At 42.3% G+C, this 20598-nt stretch overlaps 1 protein-coding gene across 2 annotated transcripts; it reads left to right on the top strand.

The window, feature by feature from the left end:
• The first annotated feature begins 8993 nt into the window (after positions 1-8993).
• On the top strand, positions 8994-19855 carry emc10 (ER membrane protein complex subunit 10). 2 transcript variants are annotated; one of them, XM_060902695.1, is made up of 7 exons: positions 8994-9116; positions 9943-10012; positions 10274-10386; positions 10572-10673; positions 14743-14927; positions 15273-15363; positions 19547-19855. In XM_060902695.1, exons 1-7 carry the CDS (start codon positions 9021-9023, stop codon positions 19649-19651), a joined length of 762 nt encoding a protein of 253 aa, XP_060758678.1. In that variant the 5' UTR covers positions 8994-9020; the 3' UTR covers positions 19652-19855. The 2 variants fall into 2 exon arrangements, with proteins under 2 accessions (XP_060758678.1, XP_060758679.1); XM_060902696.1 differs by lacking the exon at positions 19547-19855 and adding an exon at positions 17611-18310.
• The last annotated feature ends 743 nt before the right edge of the window (positions 19856-20598 follow it).

Genomic DNA, 20598 nt, shown 5'->3' with positions numbered 1-20598 from the left:
GTTCACTTGAGCCTATTTGGTATGCCTTGAACAAGTGCAGGTGTTGCTAGCATCGTGCTTTGAAGTTGACTCAGATGTAACTACAGTCTTAAAAAATGTTCGTTTAAAATGGTGTGTCCATGCTCATCATGTTTTACTTTTACTTTTCTTAATAGAGAGTGTGAAATACCGCTGCATCACTTTTATGAGTGCTTTTTGCAATAGAACACTAAGTTAGTGTCACTAACCCATAGTAGTAGGATGAGTGGGTTCATGGATTTCAGTCTGTTGATTGAGAGAACCATGGTGTTTGTGTTGTTCCAGCAAGAGTGTTGTTCTGTTTCATGTGTGTGTGTGTGTGTGTGTGTGTGTGTGTGTGTGTGTGTGTGTGTGTGTGTGTGTGTGTGTGCGCGTGCGACTAACTACTGTATTTGAAATGCACACTCGCTTGACTGGATCTGGGTATGTAAGGCTGTAATCGGGTGGAATCCGCGTCTCCTTCAGTTTATCCAGAGCAGATGTAAAACCTGCGACTGTTAAACCACAGCTGTGCGCTTCTGCTTCTAAAATAACCTGTCCTTCGTAATCGTGTTAACTGAGAATTGTCATTGACAGACAGGCTTCAGATTCTTCCGTCATCACTCAAAAAAAAAAAAAAACAACGTCGTTTTTACGGATTAGGCCTATAAGTAGTAGGCAGTTTAACTGCAGTAGGCAGTTTTATTGCAATTGCAAGCTTAAAAGGATTTCGGACGCCTGATTGGTTAAAATGCAGGAAATTGCATCTAAGAAATACAAAATTTTCTGGGGGAGGACCCCCAGACCCCCCTTCAAAAAAATGTCCCAGGTCACGTCACAGCACCCCCTGCCGACAATGTCTTCCCGCGCCGCTGTATAGGAGGAGTCTCCAGGGTCAGAGGGAAAGCTGGAACCCTGTTTCCTGAGATCTTCAGGACAGAGTTTATGCTTTGCCATTAAAAAATGAGAGGCTTGTGAGGGAACAACTGTTTATCGCTGCTATAATGGGTGTGAACTTGTTTCTCAGACTTTCCACAAGAACCACAAACAGACAGCAAGTACGAGTGCAACATGTCATTTTTTAATAAACAAAACTTGTAATCGGTGGTAACCATCTGTTGTGTAAGAGGAATAAAACACTGGAACAGGAGAATACATCAACGTTGGTGCGGTAACTGTAACTCTGCTCCATCACACCGCACCGTTGTTGATTATTTTCCTATAACAGCATGACACTGAGTGTTTTATTAACAAATAAGTCAGGAATAAAACATTTGGTGAGACACTATGGAGAGGTTTTTGAGTGAATTGATATTAATACTTGATCTTGAGATTTTTCAATTGTTTATTGTTTCTGTAATGGCGGGACACGGTGATGCGTTTCCGTTTTCCGCGATTCGCCGTGTTAAAGTTTCAGGTTTTACTTTCTTGTTGAACCTTCCAATATTATTTCTCTTTCTTTTTACTTTTTAATTGTTAACAATTAATCAAGTGATGACACCACGACACGACACAAAACCCAGGATGAGGAAGAAACAGTGAGTCGGATATCCGGGGGGGGCACACATTCGATCCGTTCCTGTAGCGTATGGAACGGATGGGAATCGGGTTTGGAATGAATGTATTTATTTATTTAAGTATTGGAAATGTTGACCTACAGTATGAAGACTTGACTGTAATTTTTGTTGGATTGCTAAATACTTTAATATTACGCAATACTAGAAATGACACACTCCCATTTTTTTCTTTTAAAACACTGATACAAGCTTCTTATTAAAATTATTTTTATTTTAACTGAAACACTTCACATGTTAAACTCTTTCACACACAAATCCCTCACAGTGTAAATATAATAAATATTTAAATAATAAAGTATAAATCTAATCAATCCTAACAAAAGGGAAAAAAAATAAGATGATGATTCCGGTTTCTAAAATAAATTTCTTTAACAAATCAAATTCCAATCTTCACCCTTTATTTTTACAAGATCTGATCTCTGATGTTTTCTGATCTCGTGTTTCTCACTGGGTGTCGAGCTGTAGATTTGTGTAAGTATTTATTTTTCATCACTTGAGGAGAAAAGAAATCATTTTAAAAGCTTGTAGTTTTTATATTTGATGGATATCAGTACTGGTATCAGTGATACTCGCGGTTTCAGTATCGATATCGATATCAGAAAAGAAAAATCTGTTATCGTGTCATCTCAAATAATAAACGAAATAATGAAACACATCTCTCTGATATTCTCTCCACTACAGGAAGAAAAGGATCGAAAGCTGGAGCCCAGACAGGTAACGACTTCAACCTGCTCACAAAATATTCATAAATAAATAAACAAATAAATAAACACACACACACATATATCAGTGTGGCCGAGTCTGAGAGCTGACACTGATTCTTATTGCACTTCTGTTTAAAAAAAAAACAAAAACTCTTTTTACACAACAACCTGCTGTTTTTAGATGTCTAAAAATGGACGTCAGAGGGTCAGAGGGAAATGGATAGATTGGTTCAAGTTTTTTTGCTTGGAAGGATATAGTAACTCATAATCACTCTTTACAACCGTGGTGATCAGAAAAGCATCACCTGCAACATCAGAAGAACACATTGGGTTCCACTCCTGCAGCCAAGAACATGGATCTTACAATCAACAACAAGTTCTTATTAAAGTGGCCGGTGAGTGTATAAACAAAATCCAAAAATTGTCCATGTAATTTACATGTAGTTAGTTTTTTACCAAGAAAATAGGCTACCTTTGTACAAAGGGGGCATTTAGCCCCAGTGGTGTGGAAAACCAACTCCCAATGTGGAGTACAATGCCCCCAGTCTGACAAAGCAATTCACTCTGTACATTAATAGCAAAATCACAAGATTTCCTAGCCTACATAAGCTAACACTAGCTCACTGGTGCTAACTTTATACGGTACTACGGGTACCGATTCCGTAGTGGGGCAACAATCAGCCACCTGCTCTACATGGATGACATCAAGCTGTATGCCAGGAACGAGCGAGAAATAGACTCGCTGATCCACACCACCCGGATCTACAGCGATGACATAGGGATGTCATTCGGATTGGACAAGTGTGGCCGGATGGTCTCAAAGAGAGGCAAGATGATCTGGACTGAGGGGATTGACCTACCAGAGGGCAACATAGGTGATATCCAAGACAGCTACAAGTACCTTGGCATCCCACAGGCTAATGGAAACCATGAAGAGGCCACAAGGAAGTCAACCACAGCCAAATACCTCCAGAGAGTAAGGCAGGTCCTGAAAAGTCAGCTGAATGGTAAGAACAAGGTCTGAGCCATCAACATGTACGCACTACCAGTCATCAGATACCCCGCTGGTATCATAAACTGGCCAAAGGAGGAGATAGAAGCCACAGATATCAAGACTAGAAAGCTCCTCACCATGCATGGAGGGTTCCACCCCAAGTCCAGCACCCAGAGACTATACACTAAGCGGAAAGAGGGAGGCCGAGGGCTAGTGAGCTTCAAGACCACGGTCCAGGATGAAACATCGAAAATCCGAGAATACATCAGAAAGATGGCCCCAAAGGATGAACTGCTAAGTGAATGTCTCAGGCAGCAGAACCCTGATGAGAGTGCAGAGGAGGAGGAGGAACAGACAACCTGGAGGGACAAACCCCTACATGGCATGTACCACCGTCACATAGAGGAAGTGGCTGATATCAAGAAATCATACCAGTGGCTGGATAATGCAGGACTGACAGACAGTACAGAGGCACTAATCATGGCAGCGCAAGAACAGGCCATAAGCACAAGAGCCATAGAGGCCAGGATCTACCAGAGTAGATCAGACCCAAGAAGCCCCTGAAACAGTCCAGCACATAGTAGCAGGGTGTAAGATGCTAGCTGGATCAGCGTTCATGGAGAGGCACAACCAAGTGGCTGGGATAGTATACAGGAACATCTGCAACCAGTATGGAATAGAAGTACCCAAGTCCCAATGGGCCATACCACTGAAGGTGGCTGAGAACAACAGGGCCAAGGTTCTGTGGGACTTCAGCTTCCAGACTGACAAACAGATCCTGGCTAACCAACCGGACATAGTGGTGGTGGACAAAGAGCAGAAGAGGGTGGTGGTGATAGATGTGGCGATCCCAGCTGACGCCAACATCAGGAAGAAGGAACATGAGAAACTTGAGAAGTATCAAGGGTTGAAAGAGCAGCTGGAACGGATGTGGAAGGTCAAGGGTTGCATGGTCCCCGTGGTAGTGGGGGCACTTGGGGCAGTAACCTCCAAACTGGGAGAGTGGCTCCAGCAAATCCCAGGAACAAAATCTGAAGCCTCAGTCCAGAAGAGCGCACTACTAGGAACATCGAAGATACTGCGCAGAACCCTCAAACTCCCAGGCTTCTGGTAGAGGACCCGAGCTTGAGGATGACATGGATACCACCACCCCCCACCCCCCCGGGGGTGAGAAGGAGATTATATATACAGTGGTGCTTGAAAGTTTGTGAACCCTTTAGAATTTTCTATATTTCTGCATAAATATGATCTAAAACATCATCAGATTTTCACACAAGTCCTAAAAGGAGATAAAGAGAACCCAGTTAAACAAATGAGACAAAAATATTATACTTGGTCATTTATTTATTGAGGAAAATGATCCAATATTACATATCTGTGAGTGGCAAAAGTATGTGAACCTTTGCTTTCAGTATCTGGTGTGACCCCCTTGTGCAGCAATAACTGCAACTAAACGTTTGCGGTAACTGTTGATCAGTCCTGCACACCAGCTTGGAGGAATTTTAGCCCGTTCCTCCATACAGAACAGCTTCAACTCTGGGATGTTGGTGGGTTTCCTCACATGAACTGCTCGCTTCAGGTCCTTCCACAACATTTCGATTGGATTAAGGTCAGGACTTTGACTTGGCCATTCCAAAACATTAACTTTATTCTTCTTTAACCATTCTTTGGTAGAACGACTTGTGTGCTTAGGGCCGTTGTCTTGCTGCATGACCCACCTTCTCTTGAGATTCAGTTCATGGACAGATGTCCTGATATTTTCCTTTAGAATTCGCTGGTATAATTCAGAATTCATTGTTCCATCAATGATGGCAAGCTGTCCTGGCCCAGATGCAGCAAAACAGGCCCAAACCATGATACTACCATCACCATGTTTCACAGATGGGATAAGGTTCTTATGCTGGAATGCAGTGTTTTCCTTTCTCCGAACATAATGCTTCTCATTTAAACCAAAAAGTTCTATTTTGGTCTCATCCATCCACAAAACATTTTTCCAATAGCCTTCTGGCTTGTCCATGTGATCTTTAGCAAACTGCAGACGAGCAGCAATGTTCTTTTTGGAGAGCAGTGGCTTTCTCCTTGCAACCCTGCCATGTACACCATTGTTGTTCAGTGTTCTCCTGATGGTGGACTCATGAACATGAACATTAGCCAATGTGAGAAAGGCCTTAAGTTGCTTAGAAGTTACCCTGGGGTCCTTTGTGACTGCGCCAACTATTACATGCCTTGCTCTTGGCATGATCTTTGTTGGTCGACCACTCCTGGGGAGGGTAACAATGGTCTTGAATTTCCTCCATTTGTACACAATCTGTCTGACTGTGGATTGGTGGAGTCCAAACTCTTTAGAGATGGTTTTGTAACCTTTTCCAACCTGATGAGCATCAACAACATTTTTTCTGAGGTCCTCAGAAATCTCCTTTGTTTGTGCCATGATACACTTCCACAAACATGTGTTGTGAAGATCAGACTTTGATAGATCCCTGTTCTTTAAATAAAACAGGGTGCCCACTCACACCTGATTGTCGTCCCATTGATTGAAAACACCTGACTCTAATTTCACCTTTAAATTAACTGCTAATCCTAGAGCTTCACATACTTTTGCCACTCACAGATATGTAATATTGGATCATTTTCCTCAATAAATAAATCTCATCTCATTATCTCTAGCCGCTTTATCCTTCTACAGGGTCGCAGGCAAGCTGGAGCCTATCCCAGCTGACTACGGGCGAAAGGCAGGGTACACCCTGGACAAGTCGCCAGGTCATCACAGGGCTGACACATAGACACAGACAACCATTCACACTCACATTCACACCTACGCTCAATTTAGAGTCACCAGTTAACCTAACCTGCATGTCTTTGGACTGTGGGGGAAACCGGAGCACCCGGAGGAAACCCACGCGGACACGCGGACAACATGCAAACTCCACACAGAAAGGCCCCACGGGGCTCGAACCCAGGACCTTCTTGCTGTGAGGCGACAGCGCTAACCACTACACCACCGTGCCACCCCTCAATAAATAAATGACCAAGTATAATATTTTTGTCTCATTTGTTTAACTGGGTTCTCTTTATCTACTTTTAGGACTTGTGTGAAAATCTGATGTTGTTTTAGGTCATATTTATGCAGAAATATAGAAAATTCTAAAGGGTTCACAAACTTTCAAGCACCACTGTATATATATATATATATATATATATATATATATATATATATATATATATATAATCTCATTATCTGTAGCCACTTTATCCTGTTCTACAGGGTCGCAGGCGAGCTGGATCCTATCCCAGCTGACTATGGGCGAAAGGCGGGGTACACCCTGGACAAGTCGCCAGGTCATCACAGGGCTGACACATAGACACAGACAACCATTCACACTCACATTCACACCTACGCTCAATTTAGAGTCACCAGTTAACCTAACCTGCATGTCTTTGGACTGTGGGGGAAACCGGAGCACCCGCAGGAAACCCACGCAGACACGGGGAGAACATGCAAACTCCACACAGAAAGGCCCTCGCCGGCCCCGGGGCTCGAACCCGGACCTTCTTGCTGTGAGGCGACAGCGCTAACCACTACACCACCGGGCCGCCCTTATAATATATATATATATATATATATGAGTGATTCCACGCTTATGGGTACTGAAATGGGGACATGAACTTATTTTTAAAAATTCACCTAAAACCATTTCTTTTTTTACCATCAGGTCACAAAACATGTAATCTTTAATGAATGATATGTTAAAAGATAACTTTAATTTTCTGAGATGTAATAAAAACATATTTATATGCCAAAGTCGGAACGTAACAGAAGTGTTGTGGACATATATATTCTCAATTTTAACAATGTAGAATTACTTTTTGAAACATAGGAAGGTGATGTTTTAGCAAATATAATTAATAAACATGTGTAGTAGAATAAACATACACATTCTTTCAATAAGATTAACATGGTATATAGCTAGATTGTAATTAATTTGTAACAGACGCGAGATGGACAATCGTAACAGAAGTAATGTAACAGACATCATTTTGGAACTCATAGGCTTGACTTTGGCATATAAATATGTTTTTATTACATCTCAGAAAATTAAAGTTATCTTTTAACATATCATTCATTAAAGATTACATGTTTTGTGACCTGATGGTAAAAAAAGAAATGGTTTTAGGTGAATAAGTTCATGTCCCCATTTCAGTACCCATAAGCGTGGCATCATATATATATATATATATATATATATATATATATATATATATATATATATATATATATATATTTTTTTTTTTTTTTTTTTTTTTAATGTTAGATTCCAATATTTTGACTCAACTTCCTGGTCAACATTCAGTGAAAACAATACAAACCCTGTGGGTTGTTCCCCCCTCCCTCCCCCCAGTAATAAGATGAAATCATCAATGAACATTTGATAACTTCAACAAAACAGGCTTCATGTTAAACTATAATGAATTTCTTGGTTATAGTTTGTGACAGTTGTCCTGGTTCCTCTCAAGGTTTCTTCCTCATGTTGTCTGAGAGAGTTTTTCCTCACCACCATCACGGCTTGATCATCAGAGATAAATGCATTTGTTAATACATTACGTATGTAACTTATTATTATTAGGGATAAAATTAGTTCATATGTTTAATGTCTATATTTTTCTGTAAAGCTGCTTTGTGATGATGTCTGTTGTTAAAAGCACTGTACAAATAAACTGACTTGACTTGAAATACTTCTCCAATGTAAGCTTTTTGATGGACATGCATATTTCACTGTTGCAAACATAATCCAACAAAACAACAAAAACGCAACTTAACTTGACTTCATCTAATGGTTAGGGTTTTGATAAAACAGGTTTGTTTTCACACTTTGTTTAACTTATAGATACAGCTGTGACATAACTGTGAAAGAAAGAAAGAAAGAAAGAAAGAAAGAAAGAAAGAAAGAAAGAAAGAAAGAAAGAAAGAAAGAAAGAAAGAAAGAAAGAAAGAAAGAATAATTTGCTCAAATGAAATTATTCCAGGCACGGTGGTGTAGTGGTTCACACTGTCGCCTCACAGCAAGAAGGTCCGGGTTCGAGCCCCGTGGCCGGCGAGGGCCTTTCTGTGCGGAGTTTGCATGTTCTCCCCGTGTCCGCGTGGGTTTCCTCCGGGTGCTCTGGTTTCCCCCACAGTCCAAAGACATGCAGGTTAGGTTAACTGGTGACTCTAAATTGAGCGTAGGTGTGAATGTGAGTGTGAATGGTTGTCTGTGTCTATGTGTCAGCCCTGTGATGACCTGGCGGGATACGATCCAGCTTGCCTGCGGTCCTGTAAACAGGATAAGCGGCTACAGATAATGGATGGATGGATGGAAATTATTCCAATGAAGACTTGATAGAACAGCATATGACTTAATAATATAGTAATAAATGATAACTATAAATATATAATAACATAAAATCCAATGTCCAGGAACATCAGTCTAGCAGATTTGGGATTAGAACATAACTCTGATTATGGATCTTTTGTTGTTGTTGTTCTGTAATTACAAAATATTTAATTTTATTTAATATTTAATACAAACTAAATATTTAGGATCAACCGTAAATTGCATGAGGGAATTAATTTTATTCATTCTATTAATTCATGTTTTCTACACCCTGCATAGCGCACTAATAGTCAAAAGCCATTCGCCGCCACTTCCGGAATCTTCAGGAAGTAATACGATACGTCATGACGTAACTTCCTGCGCACGCACCGGCAAAATGGCTCCGAAGGGATGTTTATCCTTTGTCGTGGTTGTTTTAACGACTCTTATAGGGTTTAATACAGAATTTGGGGACTGTAATAATGCCAGAAGGGTGAGTGAGTGTTTAATAAAATAAACTGTGGATTAAATCGTTATATATTTTTTGAAACAAACCGGATATTTATCAGCGAAATCCGGAATCTCAGTCTGTGCTGCTAGTCGGCTAACGTTAGCCGTTTAACGTCTTTATTTATGTCCGGTTGGAATTCTGCATTTTTAAGGGAAAATAATTTCAGCTTGGTGTCCAAATGTAAAGTAATAAATTATTCTCATGCCTTATTAATCTTATTTAATTAATATAATGCCATAGATAATCACTGATACGGATGTGACGTTTATGTCTCATCACATGAATGAGGTAATCTGGTCACGTGACCAAAATCCTACTTTAATATTTGTATTTTAATGTTACTTTACACATTAATTAAGAAATAAAACACTCGGTTATCACCATAATAAAGTCGCATTACCCTAAAATAGCATGTCCCAATGTGTTTCATTCCTCTAATGCCACTTTTTGTCCATTTATAGTCGCATTTAATGTTAAAACATGCCAGTTCCTGTTCTCACTTGTGTTCTAGCCTGTGTTATAAACAGCTGTTCCTTCAGCAGCCTCTTTTTCCTTTTCACGCAGCACATAAAGCACAGAGAAACTGCAAAAAGTGTAAACTCTGCTCTGCTGAAGTTGTCAGAAAATAAATCGCTGTTACTGGAGACTCTGTCCATAAATGTTCAATAAAACGTCACAATCATCAGTGGGTTTTTTTTATAAGTTTATGAGGAATGTCTGCAGTTGAGTCTCTGTGAATGAACTGTTACTATGGAAATGATGGCACTGAACACTAAGAGGAATGTATGATGGTGTTGAATGTGTGCAGGGGCCTGACGGCGGGGTGGAATCGGACTTCACTGGGTTCTCGGTGCCACTGGAGCACTCTTTCGAAGTGGGTGAGTTTAGGTTTGGGTTTCGGTCACAATCTGACAGAGATTGAGGATTCTGGGTAAATATTATCACATCTGGTAGGAGAAAGTTATTTGATGAAATTGTGACCGGGATGAAAAGTGATGAGAAGGAAGCCATCTGAGATTCCAGTGTAATACAGGATTCATTATGTTAGGACGAAAAGTTGCTCAGGTACAGGTTTAATAACGTTCACACACACACAATGTGATATTTAATGCATTTTTTTTTCCTTTTTGTCGTCTCAGGTGACGTGCCCAGGTTTCGGACTCGCGGCACGATCCAGCTGAAGGCCGGGAGAGAGAACAGTGTGGCTCTGTCTCAGATGGAGCTCTCGGAGAAGGACAGGAGTTTACTCAAGGTGATCACAGAGATGCTGCTCACAACTAAGGGTGGAGTGATATAATATTTTTTGTCATATCACAATTCTCAAAAACAGTCTCGCAGTGCTGTCTACAATATCACACAGCAATACATTCTGGGAAAGAAAAAACAAACCTGAGTGTGTGTGTGTGTGTGTGTGTGTGTGTGTGTGTGAGAGATCAGGACGTAGCAGCTGTAGACGGTCTGTACAGGATCCGAGTTCCCCGCGTGTCTCTGCAGTCAGACAGACAGTCAGACGGCCACCTGAGTGCCTTCGTCAGAGCCGTAAGTCTGAGCAGTAATTATAATAATTTGCAGCTGAGTGCAAAAGTTTGTGCCCCTTAAAGTTTAAATTCCTATTTTAATAAACAAAATAATGAATAATACTTATTTGCTTGTTTATTAATATATCAATGTATTATTATTGTGTTTAAAATTATATCCATGTAAAATGTTATTTGTGGATTTTTATTTATTTATTTTCAAATCTTCTGCCTCCTGCTGTTTATTTTATCTTTGAGTTTAAATTTTTATTTTAATACATTTTGTCATTTTCCCCTTAATTTTAGGTGAATTTTCCTTTTTTTGTTCTGCCCTTTTTCCTCATTTTTCTTTTCTCTTTCTATAATTATGTACAGTTGAGTGCAAAAGTTTGTACCCCTTGCCTATGATATTTTTTATTTATGACAAACTTTTTGTCGTTTATTTGTTTTCTCGTCTCGTCTTCTTCCACTTTATCCAGGACCGGGTCGCGGAGGCAGCAGTCTTAGCATGGAAGCCCAAACTTCCCTTTCCCCAGACACCTCGGCCAGCTCCTCAGGAAGAACACTGAGGCGTTCCCAGGCCAGCCGAGAGACATAGTCCCTCCAGCATGTCCTGGGTCTTCCCCGGGGCCTCCTCCCGGGGGGACATGCCTGGAACACCTCCCCAGGGAGGCGTCCAGGAGGCATCCGAAAAAGATGCCCGAGCCACCTCAGCTGATTCCTCTCAATGTGGAGGAGCAGCGGCTCTACTCCGAGCTCCTCCCGAGTGACTGTGCTTCTCACTCTATCTCTAAGGGAGCGCCCAGCCACCCTGCGAAGGAAACTCATTTCGGCCGCTTGTATCCGCGATCTTGTTCTTTCGGTCATTACCCAAAGCTCATGACCATAGGTGAGAGTCGGAACGTAGATCGACCGGTAAATTGAGAGCTTCGCCTTTTGGCTCAGCTCCTTCTTCACCACGACGGACCGGTAAAGCGACCACATCACTGCGGAGGCTGCACCGATCCACCTGTCAAGCTCACGCTCCATCCTTCCCTCACTCATCAACAAGATCCCGAGATACTTAAACTCCTCCACTTGAGGCAGGACTTCTCCACCAACCTGGAGAGGGCAAGCCACCCTTTTCCGGTCGAGAACCATGGCCTCGGACTTGGAGGTGCTGATTCTCATCCCAGCCGCTTCACACTCGACTGCAAACCACCCCAGTGCATGCTGAAGGTCCTGGTTTGAAGAAGCCAACAGGACAACATCATCCGCAAAAAGCAGAGATGAAATCCTGTGGTTCCCAAACAGGATTCCTTCCGGCCCCTGGCTGCGCCTAGAAATTCTGTCCATAAAAATTATGAACAGAACCGGTGACAAAGGGCAGCCCTGCCGGAGTCCAACATGCACCGGGAACAGGTCTGACTTACTGCCGGCAATGCGAACCAAATTCTTACTCCGTTCGTTCAGGGACCGGACAGCCCTTAGCAAAGAGCCCCGAACCCTATACTCCCGAAGCACCCCCCACAGAAAACCACAGGAGACACGGTCGAATGCGTTCTCCAGATCCACAAAGCACATGTGGACTGGTTGGGCAAACTCCCATGAACCCTCGAGCACCCTATGAAGGGTATAGAGCTGGTCCAGTGTTCCGCGACCAGGACGAAAACTGCATTGTTCCTCCTGGATCCGAGGTTCGACGATCGGTCGAATTCTCCTCTCCAGTACCCTGGAGTAAACCTTCCCTGGGAGGCTGAGAAGTGTGATTTCCCCTTTAATTGGAGCACACTCTCCGGTCCCCTTTCTTAAAAAGAGGGACCACCACCCCAGTCTGCCACTCCATAGGCACTGTCCCCGACCGCCACGCGATGTTGCAGAGGCGTGTCAACCGAGACAGCCCCACAACAGCCAGAGACTTGAGATACTCAGGGCGGATCTCATCCACCCCCGGTGCCTTGCCACCGAGGAGCTTGCAAACCACCTCAGTGACTTCGGCTTGGGTAATGGACGAGTCCACCTTTGAGTCATCAGCCTCAGTCTCCTCAGTGGAAGACATGACGGTGGGATTGAGGAGATCCTCAAAGTATTCCTTCCACCGCCCGACAATGTCCCCAGTCGAGGTCAACAGCTCCCCACCCGCACTGTAAACAGTGTTGGCAGAGTACTGCTTCCCCCTCCTGAGGCGCCGGACGGTTTGCCAGAATTTCTTCGAGGCCAACCGATAGTCCTTCTCCATGGCCTCCCCGAACACCTCCCAGTTCTGAGTTTTTGCCTCCGCAACTGCCCGAGCTGCAGCACGCCTGGACTGCTGATACCCGTCAGCTGCCTCAGGAGTCCTGGAGGTCAACATGGCCCGATAGGACTCCTTCTTCAGCTTGACGGCATCCCTTACTTCCGGTGTCCACCACCGGGTTCGGGGATTGCCACTTTTCTTTTACCGTATTTTCCGGACTATACGTCGCTCCGGAGTTTAAGTCGCATCAGCCAAAAAATGCATTATGAAGACGAAAAAAACATATATATGTCGCACCGGACTATAAGTCGCACTTTTCTGAAGGGTTATTCTATCCATAGAATCTGTGATTGTATCTGATAAGCGGCGCGTGGTTACTGCGCGACTGCATTGTTTATTTAATAAACGAACAGCTGAGCAGTGATAACGCGCCCTTTGCCCTGTAAGTAGCCTAGTCTGATTATTTTAAATATCTACTACTATCTTTAATACTATCACTATCGTTATTACTAATAGCCTATATTATTATTATAACTAATATTAGTAGCCTATTACTGATGCATTAATCAGTTTGCTTTTAGAATATTTTTACCGGTAGGGCTTATTATCGCCCCATGGCTCTTTCATCTGTGTTATTAAAGCTGTAGTCATCATCGAGGAGAGTCATTCTTCATTTTTGTCGAATTTTATTTCATCAAATCAGAGGTCAAGTAGGCTATAGGTATATCATCTCCAAAGACAGGTACGGTAGTAAAAACAACCGTCTAGTGAAAAAAAAAACAACAACCACCGCTTTTAAATCCCCTACTTAAATCCTTAAAATGAGTCATTTAACTCATGTCTTGTGTGATCTGATCTCCAATGGTGAAATAAACCGGTTGTGATGAGTACAGTCTGTTATTTTAGAAGATAAATGTAATATATAATTTAATATATAGACTAATAAAAATTAATATTTTATAATATAATATCATGACATATTACTGTCTGTAACTGTTTGTCACTAAAGCGTTTTCTAAGATCATAATGTCTGATATTATTATTATTATTATTATTATTATTATTTTACACACACAATCAGCGCATGTGCGTAAAGTTATAGTAAACCATCCCCCGCCTTTTTTTTTTTTTGAGTCGCCGGACCCACCCACCTCCTGTGTTCTGGGACCTCCCACTTCACAAATTAAGCACTGCCTAAAATCACTACATAACTTATTTAAATAACTATAGGCCTATCATTAATAATAAAACACAGGTCAATCAAGTTTATCAAGCTGATGATTTCACTCCAAATCAGCAAATCCATTGAATTCCTCATCCTCAGTGTCGCTTCTGAACAACTCTGCCAACTCCAGCGGCAGATGAAGCGCCGTTTCCTCTTCTTCTGCGTGGCTGTCGTCAGACTCAGCATCAGCTCCAGTTATTCTGCGGTGAAAAAAAAAACATATATACGTCGCACCGGAGTATAAGTCGCATGGCCAGCCGAACCATGAAAAAAAGTGCGACTTATAGTCCGAAAAATACGGTATTTGTTTTCTAATTGATTTAAAACTTTTGTCCTGGATTTGATCTGAATCTGTCTTTTTATTTATTCCTTGTTTTTTTTTCTCTTTTGTTCTTTCACTGTGGCTTTACTGTTTTCTCTTTAATAATACATGCAGTGAAGTGCAAAAGTTTGTACCCCCTACATTTTTAATATTTTTTTTTACTTTTTCCCAGATCTCTTGTTGTTTATTGTATGCAACATTCTCATTCTCTTCTTTTTTTATTCCTCCCTCCTGTCTCTTTCACTTTTCTGAGTTCCAGTTATCCAAGCAGTTAAACATTTTCCAGTATAAAAGTTCACACTGAAGTGTTCCCTCGTTTTCTCTTTCAGTGCTCGCTGGTGGAGTCGCACCTGAGTGATGTCATCACGCTGCACACCGACATCAGTGGCTCGCTCATCGGCGTCTCCATAGTAACGGTGCCCGGGGCGTGTCAGGGGGCCGAGGTTGAAGACGACGTGGACCTGGAAACATTCAACACCACCATCAGTGTCATGGCGCCTGTCAACGCACCAGTGTGAGGAAACACACACAAAATAATACACGTTCCTCGTTTTAATACAAACTGATCATCTTGTGCTTGGTGCAGGGGTGTACAATTGCCCCGCCCCTATTCCTCACTCACAAAACCAAGAAAGAAAGAAATCCAGGCTTGTGGCCAAAAAAAAAAAAAATCAAAGTATTGTAACAATAAAAACATTCTACACACGCTGTCAGAATATTTGGAAAGCAGTGATGAAGAACGACTCCTCGCTGAGATCATTTTCTCTTTTAATTATTGATGTGACACCCCCCCCCCCCCCCCCCCCCCCAAAAAAAACCTGTCGAATGACCTCTGAGTGAATGTGTTTCTGTCCTCCAGCCCCGAGACGGCGCTGTTTATCGAGAGGATGGAGCAGGAACAGGACAAGAAAGGAAAACCCCAGGAGCAGAAATCCTTCTTCGCAAAATACGTGAGTGTTTGGATTTTAAAGTGTGTGTAGTGTGTGTGAGATGCCAGGAGAGGGGATGAGTCGACAACGTGGTGCTCGCACTAAACACTAATCCAACTCCAGTACGGCGTCACTGCTCACTAACTGCTCGCCTCTTCCCCGTGTCTCGATCAGGCTGTAGGATGTAGCACTTCCTGTTCATGTGGGATCATGTTTCTGATTGGCGTTTGGGGGGGATGGGATCGTTTTTGGATGTTCTGTATATCACAATTTTTTATTATTATTATTACCGGCTAGTGACCTAGTGGTAGCGTGTCCGCCTCTCGATCGGGAGATCGTGAGTTCTAGTCACGGTCGGGTCATACCAAAGACCATCATAAAAATGGTACCTACTACCATCTAGCAAGGCACACTGCAATACAGATGTGAGTGGGGAGTTAAACTCTTGTGGTTACCAGAGGACACGCCCCCCACTGTAACCCTAGCTATGTAATAGGCGAGAGGCCGAGGGCTGCGGAAACGGAGATCAGCGCCGCCCGATGCGCTACATGGCGCGGGAAAGACTTTAACTTATTATTATTATTATTATTATTATTATTAAAATTATTTAATTAATTAAAGCTTTTTTGGGAACGCATGTTTTAGGAGGGTGTTTATTTATTTATTTATTTTTTATTTATTTAAAGCTGATTTTTTGGGGGGGCACATTAAGGGTTTTTGTGTGTGAGGGTTTTTTTTGTTGTTGTTTTTAAAGCTGATTTTTGGGAACATGTCGAGGGTTTTTCTTTAAAAAGCTGATTTTTGGGAACATGTAATTTTTTAAAATTTATTAATTTATTTTTTAAACAGGTTTTTGTAACCGAATTCCAGACTCTTCCACATCCTTTGGTCTCAGATTTTCTTTGTGTGTTCCCCCTCAGCGTTCCTTCACCCTCCAAATGAACCAATCTCAAGTTGAGTTTTCTGTCAGATGTTGGCAGATGTTCTGTCAGATGTTTCTGTTGAAGGGGCGTTGGCAGACCCCTCAAAATGGTGGCTGTGAAATTTCGGCCTTTTGGACTGAACAGCACTAAGAGGAACCACCCCCTGGGGCTAATGGCTTCATTTTGAAACAGTCGATGTGTAGTTTTTATCCCAGAGATCATGATCTGTTTAGAACTCCCTCGAGGAAAAGATATTGTATGAACATATTGTGTTTTAGACCCACAGTTTTCAGGTGAGAGCTCAGAATGTGCTTCCTGTGGAAGAGTTTTGCTCTGGTGTCTGACTGAAGTTATTCTGTGATGAACTGTTCGCCCGGTGAAACCCTCCCTGCTGCTTTCTCACGCCGTTCACTAACGCTTTCTTCTAGAACTGTGGCGACAACAGGATTTTTTATTTTACTTTAATATGGAAACTGAACTCTGTGTGTGTAGGTGGTGAAGTGTGTGTGTGTGTGTGTGTGTGTGTGTGTGTGTGTGTGTGTGTGTGTGTGTGTAGGTGGTGAAGTGTGTGTGTGTGTGTGTGTGTGTGCATTTCTACTGTGCTGCTTTCCAATATTCCCAGACTCTGTGTGTGTGTGTGTGTGTGTAGGTGGTGAAGTGTGTGTGTGTGTGTGTGTGTAGGTGGTGGTGAAGTGTGTGTGTGTGTAGGTGGTGAGGTGTGTGTGTGTGTGTAGGTGGTGGTGAAGTGTGTGTGTGTGTGTGTGTAGGTGGTGGTGAAGTGTGTGTGTGTGTGTGTGTAGGTGGTGGTGAAGTGTGTGTGTGTGTGTGTGTGTGTGTAGGTGGTGGTGAAGTGTGTGTGTGTGTGTGTGTGTGTGTGTGTGTGTGTGTGTGTGTGTGTGTAGGTGGTGGTGAAGTGTGTGTGTAGGTGGTGGTGAGGTGTGTGTGTGTGTAGGTGGTGAGGTGTGTGTGTGTGTAGGTGGTGAGGTGTGTGTGTAGGTGGTGAGGTGTGTGTGTGTGTGTGTAGGTGTGTGTGTAGGTGGTGAGGTGTGTGTGTGTAGGTGGTGTGTGTGTAGGTGGTGTGTGTGTGTGTGTAGGTGGTGAGGTGTGTGTGTGTGTGTGTGTGTGTGTGTGTGTAGGTAGGTGGTGAAGTGTGTGTGTGTGTGTGTGTAGGTGGTGAGGTGTGTGTGTGTGTAGGTGGTGAGGTGTGTGTGTGTGTGTAGGGGTGTGTGTGTGGGGGGGGGGTGGTGAGGTGTGTGTGTGTGTAGGTGGTGAAGTGTGTGTGTGCATTTCTACTGTGCTGCTTTCCAACATTCCCAGACTCTGTGTGTGTGTGTGTGTGTTTCAGTGGTATTTGATTTTGGGAGGTGCGGTGTTCCTCATGGCCACCAGTTCAGCGCAGCCCCCAGCAGGGGGCGCCAGAGAGCAGAGCTGATTCACACAGCCAAGTACCGGAGTCCCTCCCACACCGTCCGCTCTGTTCAGGGCACAAAAGAGTCTGAGTGCACTTTAAGAAAATAAATAAAAAATCTAACAAAATTTATATGATTGTAACAATTTTAAAAGATCAAATGAAAACAAAATTTATAAATAATAAAATAGAGGAAGTACTGCCAGTTATGAAATAAAATCAGATCTCAGTAGTGGACTCAGAATTTTTTAACCTGATTGTGTGTGTGTGTGTGTGTGTGTCCTGTCATTCTGCCATCTTGTAAATGCTCATACTCTTGAAGCATTTGCCAACCAAACACAGCGGCTCAGCAAGAAATGCGAACCCAGAATCCTGTGTGTGTGAGAGATAGATAGATAGATAGATAGATAGATAGATAGATAGATAGATAGATAGATAGATAGATAATCAGTTTCTGTGGTTTATTTTAGCTCCGCCCACAAATCCTGGTACCCAAATGAAATGGTAAAACAAATTCAGCATGGCCCGGTCCCTGGTGACCGTGTGGGGGATTATGGGGAATTTGCTGAGCCACAGTGTCCAGTGGAAAAGTGGTGTGTGTGTGTGTGTGTGTGTGTGTGTGTGTGTGTGTGTGTGAGATTAACTAAGCAGCACACTGACCAGAGTGAAATGATGTATCTGGAAATCAGCGAACGCTCACGTTTCTAATCAAACACATCGAGCACCTGAACTGTTCTTGGGATCCAACGACTCTCTGAACGAGTCTGTGAACAACTTTCTGATCAGTTTTTTTTTTTTCTGATCAACTTACTCTCTGATCAGTACTTTGAATGACTTTTTGATTCTTCTCTCTGAACGACTCATTGAACAACTCTGATGGACTCTGATTGATGCTCTGACCAACTCATTAAATGGCTTGAATGACTTTCTGATCGACTCTGCGAAAGATTTTCTGATCAGCGCTCTGACTGGCTATTTGAACAACACTGTGATTCTTCACTCTGAATGGCTTTCTGAAGGAGTCTGTGAACAACTTTCTGATCACCTTTTTTTTTTTCTGATCAACTTGGACTCCCTGAAAGATTCATTTGAACAACTCTCTGATCAACTCATCGAATGACTCTCTGATACTTTAAATGACTCTCTGACCGGTGCTCTGATCGACTCATTGAACGACGCTCTGATCGAATCTCCGAATGACTCTCTGATCAGCGCTCTGACGGACCATTTGAACAACTCCTCTGATTCTTCACTCTGAATGACTCCCTAAACGACTCTGTAATTGACTCTGAAAACTCTTTGAACGACTCTCTAAAAAACTCTGAACCTCTTTCATCTCACTCCCCTCCTTTATTCACCTTCAGTCCCATCAGCACTGTTTCTTTAATGTGTGTAATATACTTTAGGAGGGATTTCAGAGAACAAGACATCAATATTTTATACCAGAAAAAATACTTATTTCTGATTGGCTGATTCGGGCATCTATTTCATTTATACTGTATACACATCTCATTGCTTCATGACTGTTGTTATTATAAATACGTGTTCATTTTCGACCTGCGTTTTCTCACCATCGGAAGCAAGATGTAGCCATAGCGACAGTCGTATAACGAGAGCATGTTAATTAAATGGGGGAGGGGCTGGGGATTGAGCTGAATACTGCTAACAACGTCCATTGTGATCCTGTACAGTGTTGGATGATGGGGATGAAGCTGAAGGTGTCACACAAAGAAACTACACCTGATTAATCAAATCTCTTGCGAAATCTCTGCACTAATCTACGATGTTTTAATAATTAACGAACCGTTAATCTTTTCCCTTCAGTCAGACAGAAGTGTTAATTCTGTCCATGTCTCTTCTTTCTCCTCGCTAGTGGATGTACATCGTCCCTCTCGTCCTCTTCCTGATGATGTCCGGAGCACAAGATCAGTCTGGAGGCGGAGCTAGCGGCGGTGCAGCCAGCGGCGGTGGGCGATGATTTCCATGGCAACAGGAACTGCTATTCTGCTGCTACTGGTTTATAAATTGTACATAAATGTTAAATTAACGTAATACAGAATTCACATGCTAATAAACTAAGAACATCACAATGGAATAGTTTAATACCTTTTTGTTTGTTTGTTTGTTTGTTTGTTTGTTTGTTTGTGCTACTGATTCATTGAATAAAATGTGCTGGAGATTACCCGAGTGTGCTAACTGTGTGTAGATGAAGTGCTAACACTGTATTTTCCAGACAATTAATTAACATCATTAGCTAAGTAAAAAATTACTGCTACATTACAATATTGCTCACGACAACCGTTGACGTTTCAGCGGCGGCCATTTTGTATCAATGTCGAAAAAAATACGAGAGAAAATCCAGCGCACACTGAAAGATTATAGATCTTTTTTCAGTGAAGTTGTGTAAATGTTCTCGAACCAGATTTCCAAAAGTATAGCCGACTTACTTAGGTACAGTATATTTAGCCACGCCTGCAAAACTCCATAAAAGGCAAAGCTTACAGAGCTGAAAATGGTGACTAAACGGTGATTGTTCTTATTCCTCCATCATTAAGTTTTGCTTATTTTCCAAGGTCAAGCATCTGAAATAATATCAAGTAGCTTCCTTCCTGTTTGTTATACTGTGACGTTGTTTAAGTGACACGTACGTGTTCAGGAACTCGAAGCCCATTTTCAGTTCATCACGTTCTTGTTCATGCTGCATCTGAACTGTTCGTGGTTAAGTGTCGAATTAGTGTGGACTAATCCCCGCTGCCACCAGATGACATGAGTGTGGTTTGGCGGCAGCGATCCAGATGAGGGTTTATTTTCAGGGTATTTCAGGCAAACGAGCAGCACTAGACTTGTTGACGGCAGAGGCAGTTCCATCAGCGCCGTCAGTCTCAGGTTCATCGAGTTCTTTTGGCTTCATGACGTTTTAAATTT

Source organism: Neoarius graeffei, chromosome 20 (genome assembly GCF_027579695.1).
Source record: "Neoarius graeffei isolate fNeoGra1 chromosome 20, fNeoGra1.pri, whole genome shotgun sequence".
In the NCBI taxonomy this organism is placed as follows: domain Eukaryota; kingdom Metazoa; phylum Chordata; class Actinopteri; order Siluriformes; family Ariidae; genus Neoarius; species Neoarius graeffei.
The sequence above is the reverse complement of the archived record's forward strand: the minus strand, read 5'-3'. Positions and strand labels throughout refer to the sequence as shown.

Coding starts and splice junctions, on each gene's coding strand:
- emc10 (XM_060902695.1), top strand. CDS start 9,021: ATGGCTCCGAAGGGATGTTTATCCTTTGTCGTGGTTGTTTTAACGACT. Junction 10,013..10,273: donor GGAGCACTCTTTCGAAGTGG/GTGAGTTTAGGT, acceptor TTGTCGTCTCAG/GTGACGTGCCCAGGTTTCGG. Junction 15,364..19,546: donor AATCCTTCTTCGCAAAATAC/GTGAGTGTTTGG, acceptor TCTCCTCGCTAG/TGGATGTACATCGTCCCTCT.